Consider the following 15,407-nt stretch of genomic DNA (forward strand, 5'->3'; position numbering starts at 1 on the left):
TTGGTTTTTATTTTTATAATTGTTATTTGCTTTTCCCTTATTATTTTTTAATTGAAATTTTTTATCTATCAAATTTGGTTCTTATTCTTTTGATTGATACTTATTTTATTTGAAATAATTTATGAAATGTTAATTATTATTATTTTAATTTCTTCATCTTTCAATTTTTTTATTTTTTAGATTTGATCTATATTATTTTGATTATTATTTATTTTATTTGAGATAATTTATGAAATTATATTTTTTTTTCAATTTCATTCTTATTCAACTTTTTAATTTGTAAGATTTGTTCCTTATTATTTTAATAAACTTGAAAAAATAAAACATTAATAAGTTATTTTCCAGCTCATTTTACATGACATAACCAAATATTGAAAAAAAATAAAACATTAATAAATTATTTTTCAGCTCATTTTTCATGACATAACCAAACACTAGAAAGTATTTTCCAACTTATTTTTCATTACACTACCAAACATCAAAAAATAATTTATTTTTTTAAAAAATAAAAATATTTTCCAACAAAAAAACATGTTATGGATTTTAAAAAGAAAAGAATCATTGCCCAAACTTTCCAGTGACCTGTCTAATTTTGAAAATCTGCACTGACAAATGAAGTGCTGTCTAAGTTTGTTTTTATCTTAATCGGCCAACAAATTAAGAGAATAATCAAGATTTAATAATTGGCCCTCCAGTCATCGTAGAGGATAGTCCCCGAAGATAATGTCAAAGATTAATGTCCATAATGAGAAAAGCGGACCACAAGATGTCCTTTTCGATGAGAAAAGCGGACCACAAGATGTATCATGCCACCTTCAATAATGTGCAAAGGGCGACGACATCCATATTAAGATTTCGCAATCAGATCTTGGTATAACAAATCATCCCATATTTTTTTTTATCAAAACCCGAGATAGCGATCCCATATTTAATTTTCAAGCCATCCAATCCTTCCCATGTCCTGAAAATGACATGATGGAGTTATTATTGACATGATGGAGTTATTATTGACATGGTATATTCCTTTTAAAGACGGTGTTTGGAAAACGGTATACCTATACTTTTTAAAAATTTTGATTTTTTTTTGTTTTAAATTAATTTTTTTAGTGTTTTTAATAGTTTTTATGTATTGATTTTAAAAATAAATTTTAAAAAATAATAAAAGATATTATTTTAATAATTTTAGTGTATGTATATACCGGGGATTTAACGTCTCGCAACTCAAATGACATGTATTATTTTTTTTGGCTGGCCAACTACAACAAGAACAATAATATATAAGAGCCAAGTGCATGCAATTTCTCTATATAAGCACATCATAAACTTTCATTACTTACAAGTGTAAAACCCAAGAGAAAACCTCAATCCAAACTAGCTATGGCTACAACTGATATGTTCTATTACCTCCTCTTCCTTCTTTGGTTTGTCACTGCACTACTAGCACACTTCTTCATCAAAACATTCTTAAGATCCCGTAGTCAAAACAACCTCCCACCGAGCCCGCCAGCTCTACCTATCATTGGCCACCTCCACCTAATTGGGTCGGTCCTTGCAAAATCTTTCCAAACCCTTGCCGTTCGCTATGGTCCACTCATGCAGATCCGTCTAGGGGCATCAACATGTGTTGTTGCTTCTAATGCTGTGGTGGCCAAAGAAATATTTAAGACCCAAGATATCAATTTTTCCTCTAGACCTGAATTTGGCTCCTCCGAATACTTCATTTATAGAGGATCAAGATTCGTCACTGCCCAATATGGTGATTATTGGAGGTTCATGAAAAAACTATGCATGACAAGGCTCCTTTCTGTCCCTCAACTTGAGAAATTCACCGACATCCTTGATGAAGAGAAGGTCAAGCTTGTCGAATCGGTGATGGGGTGTGCTAGGGAAGGGAAATTGTGTGATTTGAGTGGTGAGTTTACAGCCTTGACAAACAATACTATTTGTCGGATGACAATGAGCACTCGATGCTCAGGCAGTAATAATGATGCTGATAAGATTGAGCGGTTGGTTAAGACATGTTTACAGCTTGCAGGGAAGTTAAGTTTAGGGGATATTTTGGGTCCTTTCAAGATTTTTGACTTCTCTGGGAATGGGAAAAAGCTAGTTGGTGCACTACAAGCCTATGATAGGTTAGTGGAGAGGATATTCAAGGAGCATGAAGAGAAGGCAGATAAAGGTTTCAAGGAAGGGGAGAGGAAGGATTTGATGGACATATTGTTGGAGATATATAATGATCCAACTGCTGAAATTAAATTATCTAAAAATGACATCAAGTCCTTTTTGCTTGTAAGTTCCTTCTCTTTACCTTCTACAAATTAATACATGTGGATCTCTTGCATATTTCTTCAATTATTGGCATCGCTAACATCTATAATATGTGTTTAATTAGGACTTATTCTTTGCCGGGACAGACACATCAGCAACAGCCATGCAATGGGCCATGGGAGAGCTCATCAACAATCCCAAGGCATTCAAGAGGCTTAGAGATGAGATCAACACAGTTGTTGGGCCTAATAGACTTGTTAAGGAATCAGATGTCCCAAACCTCCCTTACCTTAAAGCAGTCATGAGAGAAACACTAAGACTTCACCCTTCAGCACCTTTAATCATCAGAGAATGCGCTGAAGATTGCAAGGTCAACGGCTCTGTCGTTAAGGCCAAGACAAGAGTTCTTGTCAATGTCTATGCAGTCATGAGGGACCCGGAATCATGGGCTAATCCCGACGAATTCATGCCTGAAAGGTTTTTGGAGAGCTCCGAGGAGAAAATTGGCGAGCATCAGATGGAATTCAAGGGTCAAAATTTCCGGTTCCTTCCATTTGGGAGTGGAAGAAGAGGATGCCCTGGTGCATCCCTTGCTATGATGATCATGCATGCTGCAGTAGGGGCCTTGGTTCAGTGCTTTGATTGGAAAATCAAGGATGGGAAGGAGGTGGATTTAACCTTAGGACCTGGCTTTGCAGCAGAAATGGCTCATCCACTCGTGTGCTACCCTATTAAGCACATGAACGCATATTAGGAGAGCCACCATGGAACTCTCATCGATCGATCATTTACTTCTTTGTTTAGTAAGGTGTGCCTATATATGTACTTTGAAAGTCCTTAGGTTTGGTTGTTTTAGGAACATGCAAGTACGTACTTCCCTCTATCAGTACCTGGGACAAAGTTATGATTTGAAATATAAATTGAAATAAATTAATGTATGTGTATTTTACCTTGTGCACACCTTAATTTGTCTTATATCTTTGTTGTTGTAAAATTTAATGATATTGAAACTCTAACTACCAATACTTAATCAATTAGATTGAGATAGATATAAGAAAAATAATTATATATAATTCCACAGAAAATGATAAAATTAATATTTTCACATATTAAATTTTTTTATTTTTATTCTCTCCTGTTTTTCTTTCTTGTTTCTCATGTTTATATCCATAATGCTTGGTAGAATTCCAAATCAATATATAATTACTGCAAAGTATTTTTTTTCAACAAATTCGGAAACATAATGAGGAAAAATAACTCAATTTTATGAATTATTTTAAATAAAATAAATAGTAATAAAAAGGAACTGAATTTGAAGAAAAACTAAATTGAAAGGATTTTTTAAAAATTTACAGGAGAGAGAAAGCAAGAAAAAAAAATATTATATATACTAAGACAGCATAATTGATAATTTAAATTTCTGAATTACGTTGACCTGATCTCATTGTTAAAAATATTGTATTAAGAACTCCTTTTTGCAAGCAAAATTATTGGTACTTTATCAGCAGTTTAATTATCAACCCATGCTATATGGCTTTGGCAAAGTAAGGGTCAAGCAAATCCATAAGGCCTAGCTACAGGGCATCAAACACTGCGAGTCAATGGCGTTGATGTAAAGTCAAAGCTAGCTACAAGCCTAGCTTGTAGCTAGCTAGTCAACGCCTATTCGAATCTCGATGACGATGAGGGACATAACACGTGGATTTTTGAGTTTTTTAAGATATGTTTATATCTTGTTTATTTTTACATTTTAAAAATATATTTTTTAAAAGTTTATTATTATTTTTATTTCAAATTAATTTTATTTAGTGTTTTCAGATCGTTTTGATGTACTGATATCAAAAATATTTTTTTAGAACAAAAAAAAAATTATTTTGATGTATTTCCGAACAAAAAATACTTGAAAAAACAACCGCTATTATACTCTTAAATACCTAAATTTAAATTTCTAATGTAATCATGGGGGGATCTTGATGATCAACATGAAATAATGAAAATGCATCAAACTATTATCACATTGCTTTATACAAGGGCATTGATCTATCAGATATATATGCTAGCTAGAAACACTTTATATTTGGTTGATCAAAGCTCGATTGCATGTAAAGTAAATGATGGGCAATCTACCGGGAAAACAAAATGTAATGATATTGGCAAATATATAGTTGTAAGTGTTTGCTTCTTGAAGTGCGTTAATGCATGTGAGCATGTGCTGCACTTGCAAGTAATTAGTACTAATTAATATAATCATGTAAGTTTATCAATATTATAAATAGTAAAAGTTCAATGGTTTGAATTGGGGGTTTGTAGACGAAAGAATTCATGCAAGCAATTGTATATGTACAATCTTAAGCACTAGATTGAAAATCACAATAAAAACCTCTTCCATTTGTGTAAATGTTATAAAACTTGCTGCTCATGGCCACTGATATTGATCATGGTTTTGCATATTATTGCTACCTTGGCAGCAGTTGGATCGCCATTATCCTTGTGGTGCAACTCTTCATCAAAACATGCACCAGCTTTTGCACCAAGACTCGCCACCCACCAAGCCCTCCAGCCCTACCCATCATTGGCCATCTTCACCTTTTAAGCTCAAGGCTACCAAGCTCCCTCAAAACACTTGCTAGCCAATATGGCCCCCTCATGCTAATACGTTTTGGATCAACACCTATTTTTGTTGTGTCCGATGCCAAAACAGCCAAGGAGATACTGAAAATCCATGATGTTGATTTTGCCTCTAAGTATACACTCGCTTTTGGCCTCTCAAGATTTGACATTTATGATGGATATACTTTTTTCAATGCCGAGTATGGCACATATTGGCGGTTCATGAAGAAGCTATGCATGACCAAACTATTCGCTGGCACGCAACTGGATCGATTCATCCATATCCGAGAGCAAGAGACGTTGAAGCTTCTAAAATCACTGGTGGAAAGGTCAAGAGAGGGGAAGCCATGTGATTTAGGCGAGGAGCTTTCAGTCTTCTCGAGTAATATAATTTGTAGAATGGCAATTGGCAAGAGATGCATGGAAAACCCTAATTTACCTATAGACATAAGGGAGGTGGTAGGGGATATAATGAAAAATGCAGCAAAGTTTAGTTTCAATGGAGTTTTTGGTCCTTTAAGCAGATTTGACTTTTTAGGAAAAGGGAAAAGGCTCGTTTCAGCGACTTGGAAGTATGACCGGCTAATGGAGCAGCTGATGAAGAAATATGAAGAAAAGGTTGAGTTGATCAACGGTGGTGACGAAGGGGAGAAAGACGTGATGGACATTTTAATGGAGACGTATAAAGACACAAATTCTGAATTGAAGTTAACAAGGAGGCACATAAAAAAATTCTTCCTGGTGAGTTCTTTAATCTTAATGGTTTCGCTGAGTGCAGAGTTTTGTTATTAAGTAATAGTCAGAAAGTCTAAAATAAGAAATAAACAACCAATCACGCGAGTACTAATGAAGTTCACTTGTATAGTAATTTAAACGTATTAACTCTACCTATGAATTATTTTCTTTGTACAGGAAATGTTTTTTGCGGGCGTGGAAACTATTGCAACAGCTATGCAATCTGCCATTACAGAGTTAATACAGAACCCCACTGTATTTACGAAGCTCAGGGAGGAAATTCACTTGAATGTAGGGTCTGATAACAGGCTAGTCAAGGAATCAGACGTCCCAAATCTTCCTTTCTTACAAGCAGTTGTGAAGGAAACCCTAAGGTTAAGTCCTATAGGAACGTTGCGGGCAAGGCAATGCAACGTAGATACTAAGATCAATGGTTATGGCATTAAAGCTGGTAGTAGAATCCTCATCAATGCGTATGCCATAATGCGTGACTCAAATACGTGGGACAAGCCAGATGAGTTCATGCCGGAGAGATTCTTATCGGCCAAATCGACCGACGGTGGTAATAATATTGATCAGCATCCAACATTGGACTTCAAGGGTGATCAAGATTTTCATTACCTTCCATTTGGGAGTGGAAGGAGAGCATGCGTTGGTGCCTCTCATGGGTTGGTTGTCACTCTCTCAACGATAGGAATGCTAGTGCAGTGCTTCGACTGGGAATTGAAAGATGCTGACAAAATTGATACCAAAATGACAGGATATTCAGGATCAAGGGCATTGCCTCTTGCTTGCTACCCCACAACACGCTTTGATCCCACTAAGGCTTAATGCCATGTATTGAAGCCTCGTCGGCGTGTGTTCGTTTTTCACACGTTCGATTGAGTTTTGGAAACACCCTTCAAACTAGCCCTTGTGTTTCTGTCGATTTGGCAAATATATAAATCTCTGTAAGAAAGGAATAAATTTTTTGTCAACTTCTATATTATGTTTGCAAGATTTATCCAATAATATTAAACTTATTAGGTAAGATGACTATCAATTAAATTTTTTGGAAATGTTTAATAAATAAAAAAAAATATTTTTTCATAAGAAAATCTGGGAAATATTTTATGAATAAATAAATATTATAAAAAAATAAAATTTTCAAAGAAGCTCTGTTATTGGTTTTCTTTTTAAATTTAATAAAACGTAAAAATTAGTTTTTTTAAATACTAACATATAAAGATATTTCGAATTTTATCAACAATTAAAATTTTAGAAAGTGTTTCAAAAATAAAATGTTTTTAATCTTTTTATAAAGAAATTAAGAAATAAAAGATTCTTAAACATTGTGAACTTTAAAACTATAATAATTTATTTCTTAATTAGAACTTTTAGTAAATATGTATTTTCAGAATTTTGCCTATATCTTAGAATTTTAATTTTCAAATATATATATTATTTTTTACATTTTCATTTTTTCGAAAACTCAAGTCTTTTATTTCTTAATTAAACATTTTAAAAAAATCTAACCAATACTCATTTTATAGTATAATGCAATTTTGTTAAATAGGATTGAATTTACTAAATTATGCAAATGTAGGGTTGAGGTTGACCAAATCTTTTCAAGGGACTTATCGATTTTGGGGGATCTTTTCCTTCATTTTTCACGCAGCTTGTTTGATTTTACCCATACAAGAAATTATTTTCTTGCTGTTGTCCCTAACATTCAAAGTTCAAACCCTTAAATGATTATAATTAAACTAATAATAAAAATAATTATGTTAATTAGATATGTATGTCGCTCTCAGTCATGCATTTACATTTCCATGGACCACAACGAAATATTTCACTAAATATCAGCCATCCAAATCATCTGATTAAGAGAAAATGAAATGAAGTTAATTTAGCAATTACCATTTAAAACCTAAGATGCTATCAGCAAATTGTCATAGCTTAATTGTATAATTCTAATCTTAACCTAATTTTGGAATTGTTTATGCTGAAGATCACATTTCGATGAGATGGACGTGCAGACCAAAACTTTACTATGCGTTATCACAGCAATCCTGGTTGATGTATCTGGTCACACCATGATTCCTGTGCCACGTCGTGGGAAGAATAAATTAATATTTTGGTGAGTAATAATGAAAAATAGGATCCCAATTTCATCAAGGTATTGATTACGTAAAAGATTAGTTTTCATACCGGTTGGAACCAAGGCCTGGGTATAATTTTTTTTTTAAATTAAAACGATATCATTTTAGTAAAAAAAAAATAAAAATCAACGAGTTGCAATCAAGTTTTTGACCGGGTCAACCGAGTCACACCGGGTTTTTCTTCCTCTATTTTTTCTTCAACCTCACCCCGGTTTCAGCCACGGATCGGCCGGGTCCCGAGTCAACCCGCCAGACTGAGCTGGGTCGAGTTTCAAAACTATGCATAAAAGTAAAAATAATGGGGATACGTGGAGAAATATTTTTAAATATGATTGTGCTCGATTATGTATCCAAATTTAAATAACTTACAATGATAAAAATATATTTAATTAAAAAGATAAATATAATAATATAAAATTGATATAAGTTGAGATAAATATAACAATATAAAAGATAAATATAGATATTTAACCATATACAATTCAAAAACGTAGAAAAGAAAACATTTTTTCATCATCGTCGTCGTATAGGTATAGGCATAAATTTGAGATGAAGAGGAGGATTCTATTTTTAACCATTCGAAGTAAAACTTCAATAAAAAAAGAAGAAGAAGTTGGGGATGTGATGTATAAATGGACTTCAAACCACTTATATTTTCGTGACAACACAAAAATGATTCGCTAGTTTTGGACGTAGTATTTTGAATCATATTAAGCTAGTGAGTAAAACAAAAGGCGGAATCATTAGGGCTATGCATGATAGCTCTCCTTGTATACATTAAACAATATTAATTTACAATATTAATTTCCAAGGACCACATCAATATATTAAGGGCACTACATATGAATTTTTGTCTAGCTAGCATCACGTACCAACCCAGAAATATTAGGTTAATACATGATATATATATATATATATATATATATATATATATATATATATATATATAGCTCTCATCTCATCATATAATTAAATGGAAATAATTAATTCCTTAATTGGACCACAGCAATTAGGATTAAGGACCACTGCAAATGAACTTTGTTATTTTGGCCATCCAAATCGACTGATTTAGAGAGAATGAAATGAAGCACGTAAGTAAGTTTTACAGCTAACGGGATCCCAAGATCGCTATAGCCAAATATGCCATTTTTTGGATTTTTGTTCCAACACCACAGAAAAATAAAAAAATTAATTATACCGATGAAATATTCCATTGATAAAAATTTATTTATCTATATATATAAAAAAACATATCGGATGAAATCATGTCGTTAGCTAAAATTACATCGGTAATTTCAATAATTTTATTATTAATTTAATTACCAATAATTAGTTTTACAAAATATTATTATTAATGATAAAAATATATGATGATCAATTTCTATTAGTATATTAGTCAGTAAATATTATTGATGGATTCCGACAAATAACCTGTTGATAATACATCTCATCTCCTTTTTTTATATATACATTTGAGTTATTAATCTTTGATTATTATTTTTTCTTATATTTAAGTGTATTCCATTACCTGAGACTGTTAAATGCTAATGTGATCGGTATCAACCATAGTTATTAAACCCGGCTCGGGGGTTGACCCGGCCAAGGGGCCAGGTCCCGGGTTTCATGGGTCAACCTGGGTTAACTCGAGTCAACCCGGATTAACCCGAAAAAATTAAAAAAAAAATTAAAGTTTTAATATTTCATATGAAAAAATCCATGTAAATATAGATTATACATATTATGAAGTTTAAAAGAATATTTTAAAAAGTTTTTTATCCCACATTAAAAAGATATTATGTTAAGCTTTTAAGTTAAAGTATTTAAACTAAAAAAGTTTTTTATCCCACATTGAAAAAACATAACTTTTTCCTTGGAAACATAGAGTATATATACTAATGGGTTTCAAATCCCACATTGAAAAAACATAACTTTTTTTAAAGGAACATAGAGTATATATATGAAAGGGTTTCAAATCCCACATTTAAAAAACATGGTTTTTTTTCTTGGAAACATAGAGTATATATACTAATGAGTTTCAAATCCCACATTTAAAAAACATGGTTTTTTTCATGGGAACATAGAGTATATATATGAAAGGGCTTCAAATCCCACATTGAAAAGATACTATGTTATTTTTTAAGTTGAAGTATTTAAACCAAAAGGTTTTTTATCCCACATTGAAAAAACATGATTTTTTTCTTGGAAACATAGAGTATATATACTAATGGGTTTCAAATTCTACATTTGAAAAAAAAAACCAGGTCTCGTCTGGGTTCGCTCGGGCTGTTGCCACAGCCGGTCTTTTATTAAACCCGGACCGGTCTAGCCACCGGGTCGACCGGGTCCCGGGTCGACCCGCCGGGCTAGGCCGGGTTTAATAACAGTGGTATCAACTGACGCGTGTTCGTTTTGTAGTGACATGTAAGAAAAAAAGTTAATTGCATGTTTTTTTAACGATCAAGCATATCCATATAGTTTATTTAAACTCAAACATAAAATAAACACTGAAAAATACCAAAATGACTCGAAAAAAATTCCACAGCTAACATTGATTGATTTTAGTTTTGAACGCTTTAAATTTTTGTAATTAATTAAAATATCAAAATAGATTTTAGAAGGCTGAATGTGACAACACGTGGAATATAAAACTTGTAGCTATATATATATAGTGAAACAACAAAAATGTTCTCACAATCAAAGAATTTAAAATTAATGTCAAAGTGCCTTTTCATCTTCTCACAATAATTTTTTCTTTATTACGTGCTTAGCTAAGAGGAAATTTGATACTCAATCAAATATATATATAAAAGGTAAAAGTGCATGTAATGCACTCTCTTGCATGTGGAAATTGTCCATGTCCTCTGAGCGATGTCATCTGAGCGGTGTATATAGTGTCTCTCTATATAACAAAAAAAAAATATATATATATTTTTTTATTATGTTATTGAAAGTGTCATTGCGTTTTCTTTTTAGTGGTGGAACAAGTGTTGGCAATGATATTCTTGTTTGTTGTCCGTAGACTTTTTTTTTTCTCTGTCCTAGCTTGAAAATTACAGTCTGACCTTCTTTGTTGTTATCATTTCAATTTCATTCTTTATTGTTTTGGTTTTTACTTTTTGTTCCTGACTCCTTTATATAATTTTTATTTATTTTCAATTTCATTCTCCAATCCCAATTTGTCATATTTTATTTTTTCAATTTGGTCCTTAATCTTTTGATTATTTTTTTGGGTCTTTTGTTGAATTCATTTTTCTTTATTTTTATTTTTTATTTCAATTTTGATCCTTATTCTTTTGATTGTTTTTTTTCTTTTGTGAAATTGATTTTTCTTTTCAATTTCACCCTTCAATTAAAGATAAAATTTATTTTGTAATTCAAGTTTGATCCTCATTTTTTTAATTGCTATTTTTTTTTTGTTTTGAATCATTTTATATAATTGAAATTATTTTTTTAATTTTATTCTTCAACATTTGTTTGACTAGGGATTGAGTTTCATGATTTTTTCAGATAAGATGCTTTTGGTTTAATGATCCTGATTACGGGTTTGAAAAGTTAACACATGTTAACATTATTTTTTAGAAAATGAGTTTTGTGATTTTTGTCGTTTTCTTTTTTTTTCAGGTTAACATTATCACATAACCTAAACCACAGGTTTGGTGGGAAAACTCGAGTTGACTCGGCTCTAATTATTAGAGTCACATGTTTTTCATGCTAACTCAGACTAATTTATTTAGATTCTTTTTAACTTAATTTCATCATTTTATATTTAATAAGAAGATAATTGAGTTACGTTTTTTTTTTTAAAAAAATATTTTTTTTCTAGGTTATATCATTTTTTAAATTTAATTCATTTATTATTATTATATTTTATCATCTAATTAAAAGAAAACCATTTTATTTTACACAAATGAGCCTCGAATTGTAGATTTTTCAATCTTTTTTAAAACACATTCGTGGTATCTAACGTCATTTTATATTTATATATAAAAAAATAAAGTCTGCAGCGTAGGGTAGCTAGGTCCACAGCTAGTTACCTACTAATCGAGGGAATAGTGCAAAGACTTGGTGTGACAATAATGCTGATAATATTTTATTTTTGGCCATTTTCATAGTTGTCGCTTAGACTTGTATTAATAATTTAATATGAATTGGTTGAGCAGCATTATCAATCAAGCATAAGCAAAACCGTCTTCTTGTACTAGCCAATATTACATCACTTTAAGCGGTACTAAATTGTCACTAACAGGCACCTCTCTTTAATCTCCACCTTAATTACACAAGTCCATTATCACTTAATCCCACATTGATCATCCATGGCTGATATTCAAGACTATGCAATACCATTCCTTATCTTCCTAGCTTCCATCCTGCTGGTGCAAATCATCCTGGCCAAGATCCGTCGCAACGCTGGCCTCCCTCCAAGCCCCAGAGCCCTGCCAATCATTGGACATATGCACCTCCTTAGTCGTATCCCTCACCAAGCCTTCCACAAGCTATCAGCCCGCTATGGACCTTTGGTTTACTTCTTCATTGGCTCAAAACCTTGTCTTCTTGCTTCTACCCCAGAGGTTGCAAAAGAAATCCTCAAAATCAATGAAGCTAATTTCTTGAACCGTCCTAAAGTAGCCAACCTTGATTACCTTACATATGGCTCAGCTGATTTTGCTACCATATATTATGGACCTCATTGGAAGTTCATGAAGAAACTTTGCATGACTGAAATTCTAGGGAGTAGAACATTAACCCAGTTCCTTCCGATTAGATGCGAAGAGAGAGAACGGTTCTTGAAGTTAGTGTTAAAGAGAGCTGAGGCTAAAGAAGCTGTTGATGTTGGGGGAGAGTTGATGAGATTGACAAATAACATCATATCAAGAATGTTACTACGAACAAGGTGTTCTGATACTGAAAATGAAGCTGATGATGTAAGAGAGTTGGTGAAAGAGTTAAATACTCTAGGTGCCAAGTTTAATCTTTCAGATTCAATTTGGTTCTGCAAGAACTTCGATTTGCAGGGATTTGATAAAAGGCTTAAGGATGCTCGGGACCGGTATGATGCCATGATGGAGAGGATCATGAAGGAGCATGAAGATGCAAGGAAAAGAAAGAAAGAGACAGGTGATGAAGATGATACAGTGAAGGATTTGCTTGATATTTTACTTGACATATATGAAGATGAGAACGCAGAGAAGAGATTAACCAGAGAGAACATTAAGGCCTTCATCATGGTAAGAAGCCTAATTTATGCAAACATCTGCACACACAACTGAATCACCTTAATTTACAGGATCATAAATGAGCAGAGTTCAAAGTGTGAGTAGAATTTGTTTATGACCGACAAAAAGGTTTGAGCTGCAATTAACATACTAGTGAATTTCGACTATTAACAAAAAACATACTAGTGAATTGTGTGAACTAGCTAGAAATTGAAATGTAAGTTAATGCATTGTTCAGAACATATTTGGTGCTGGGACAGACACATCTTCCATTACAGTAGAATGGGGACTAGCAGAGCTCATTAACCACCCGATTATGATGGAGAAAGTTAGACAAGAAATTGACTCTGTTGTGGGAAGGAGCAGGCTAGTACAGGAATCAGACATAGCAAACCTTCCATACCTCCAGGCTATCGTAAAAGAAACACTAAGGCTCCACCCTACTGGCCCATTAATAGTCAGAGAATCATTAGAAGACTGCACCATTGCTGGCTACAGAATTCCAGCAAAGACCAGACTGTTTGTTAATATCTGGTCACTTGGGAGGGATCCAAATCACTGGGAAAATCCACTTGAATTTAGGCCAGAGAGATTTACCAGTGAAGAGTGGAGTGCAAACAGTAACATGATGGATGTGAGAGGGCAACATTTTCATCTATTGCCATTTGGGTCTGGAAGAAGAAGCTGCCCTGGAGCTTCATTTGCACTGCAGTTTGTTCCAACAACTCTTGCTGCTTTGATCCAGTGCTTTGAGTGGAAGGTTGGTGATGGAGAGAATGGTACTGTTGACATGGACGAGGGACCTGGGCTAACCCTTCCTAGGGCTCATTCCCTGGTTTGCATTCCAGTCTCCAGGCCCTGTCCATTTTAGCAATCTGATTGTAGATTTTCAGACAGCTATGATCTTGTTTCATGTGATGTAAAATGCTGCCCCTGGTGATGGCATGGTTGGTTGTGTTCATGCATGAATGTAAGTGTTCTTCTGGTATTATTCCACCCCTTTTGCAATTACATAAATATGAATCTAATTGTTTTTCGTAATTGATTCCTGTTGAAGTTCCAAGTGGCAGACAGACAATTAACATTTAATAATCGACTAAAGATTCTCACCCGCCTGATTGATCATGATTCATGATAATGAATTTAAAATAGTAACAAAAATTGACTGAAGCTTGTAACTTAATTATAAGAAAAAATGGCCCTTTAATTGTCAAACCACCCTTTTATCAATTATCATCACTAGCTTAAAAATTATGTTAAGTTGTAAAATATCTTTTTTAACTTTGACGAAACAACATATACTTTACTGAATTTTTTCCCTAAACAATATGATTTTCCAAACACACGATGACATGATAGGTTTGGCTACTAGATAATATTGTGCGTGCTGCTTAAAAGATACAGATATCATCCATACATTGGTATATAAAGAGCATGTGTCAATAATTTTTTTAAATAAAAAATTTATTTTTCTAATTTAAAAATGCCAAAATATTCTTCATGAGTCTAGAAATTACAAAAAAAAAAAAAAAAAAACTATGTGAAAGGATAAAAATACTCCTAGATACATGCATTGCTTTTTGTCCTTTCTAAGAGTAAAATCATGTTTTCAATATATTTTAAGAAGCAAAAAAACCATAAAAACCCTACGTCAACAACTTTAAAATTTTTGACCCTAGAAATAAATAAGTAATTATACTTTTTTAAAGTATTTAAATAGACCTAATAATCATTGGTCAATATTTTTAGATTTTATTGATCTTGAGAGTAAATATATTTTTTACTATGTAAAAAAACAAAAAAATATTAATACTCTCTCGAATAATTTTTAATGATCAATAAATTATTGAAAAAGACTAACTTACTCCTAGCTTTTATTTTTTTATCTAAAAATAAAATAATAATTTTATTATAACAATTCACGATAAACCATATAAGTGCCACGTTGAAATTTATATTTTGTGGTAATGATATTGTCCGTCTAACGCGATGGACCCATATCCACCACCATATCAAAGGCTGGCTTCAATTCTCAGATCAGAAACAAAGCCTTAATAAGGCAATCAGTCTGTCCATTTGGGCCTGACCCCATTTTTTCTTCTCATGTTCTCCTTCCAAATTTTTTTCTCCGCTCTATTATTGGACCTGATTATGTTTTCTTTATCTTTCCCATATTTTAATACGTTATATTTAAAAAAATCTTATTTTTTATGATATGATTTTGATAAAAATCTAACCTTTTTTTATGTTTGTTCATTGAATTTTTCTTCGGCTTTACAAATAAATTTGACCAATACTTGAGAGAGAGTGTTGGGAATAATAACTTGTGGGATTATTTAAAAACCAATCCAATTCCAATCACATTGTAATTGCAATTTTTCTCTTCTAAACTATCATATATAAAATGTGAGGAGTAAAGAAGCCCAGAGACAGTTCAGGT

At 32.6% G+C, this 15,407-nt stretch overlaps 3 protein-coding genes across 3 annotated transcripts; all 3 read left to right on the forward strand.

The window, feature by feature from the left end:
- Window positions 1-1,290: 1,290 nt before the first annotated feature.
- On the forward strand, window positions 1,291-3,226 carry LOC18099863 (3,9-dihydroxypterocarpan 6A-monooxygenase). Its single transcript, XM_024602910.2, has 2 exons — window positions 1,291-2,289; window positions 2,393-3,226. Exons 1-2 carry the CDS (start codon window positions 1,378-1,380, stop codon window positions 3,020-3,022), a joined length of 1,542 nt encoding a protein of 513 aa, XP_024458678.2. The 5' UTR covers window positions 1,291-1,377; the 3' UTR covers window positions 3,023-3,226.
- Window positions 3,227-4,572: 1,346 nt separating this feature from the next.
- On the forward strand, window positions 4,573-6,598 carry LOC18099864 (3,9-dihydroxypterocarpan 6A-monooxygenase). The gene is made up of 2 exons (XM_006380984.3): window positions 4,573-5,619; window positions 5,791-6,598. The coding sequence occupies exons 1-2, from the start codon at window positions 4,687-4,689 to the stop codon at window positions 6,442-6,444; spliced, it is 1,587 nt and encodes a 528-aa protein (XP_006381046.3). The 5' UTR covers window positions 4,573-4,686; the 3' UTR covers window positions 6,445-6,598.
- Window positions 6,599-11,976: 5,378 nt separating this feature from the next.
- Window positions 11,977-14,008, forward strand: LOC18099865 (3,9-dihydroxypterocarpan 6A-monooxygenase). Its single transcript, XM_006380985.3, has 2 exons — window positions 11,977-12,979; window positions 13,206-14,008. The coding sequence occupies exons 1-2, from the start codon at window positions 12,068-12,070 to the stop codon at window positions 13,836-13,838; spliced, it is 1,545 nt and encodes a 514-aa protein (XP_006381047.1). The 5' UTR covers window positions 11,977-12,067; the 3' UTR covers window positions 13,839-14,008.
- Window positions 14,009-15,407: the final 1,399 nt, after the last annotated feature.

This window comes from Populus trichocarpa, chromosome 6, assembly GCF_000002775.5.
Source record: "Populus trichocarpa isolate Nisqually-1 chromosome 6, P.trichocarpa_v4.1, whole genome shotgun sequence".
Lineage (NCBI taxonomy): Eukaryota > Viridiplantae > Streptophyta > Magnoliopsida > Malpighiales > Salicaceae > Populus > Populus trichocarpa.

Bases quoted from the DNA above. Each gene is read 5' to 3' on its own strand.
- LOC18099863 (XM_024602910.2), top strand. From the start codon at position 1,378: ATGGCTACAACTGATATGTTCTATTACCTCCTCTTCCTTCTTTGGTTT. The intron at 2,290-2,392 runs GTAAGTTCCTTC...GTGTTTAATTAG, and splicing joins ACATCAAGTCCTTTTTGCTT to GACTTATTCTTTGCCGGGAC.
- LOC18099865 (XM_006380985.3), top strand. From the start codon at position 12,068: ATGGCTGATATTCAAGACTATGCAATACCATTCCTTATCTTCCTAGCT. The intron at 12,980-13,205 runs GTAAGAAGCCTA...TGCATTGTTCAG, and splicing joins ACATTAAGGCCTTCATCATG to AACATATTTGGTGCTGGGAC.
- LOC18099864 (XM_006380984.3), top strand. From the start codon at position 4,687: ATGGCCACTGATATTGATCATGGTTTTGCATATTATTGCTACCTTGGC. The intron at 5,620-5,790 runs GTGAGTTCTTTA...TTCTTTGTACAG, and splicing joins ACATAAAAAAATTCTTCCTG to GAAATGTTTTTTGCGGGCGT.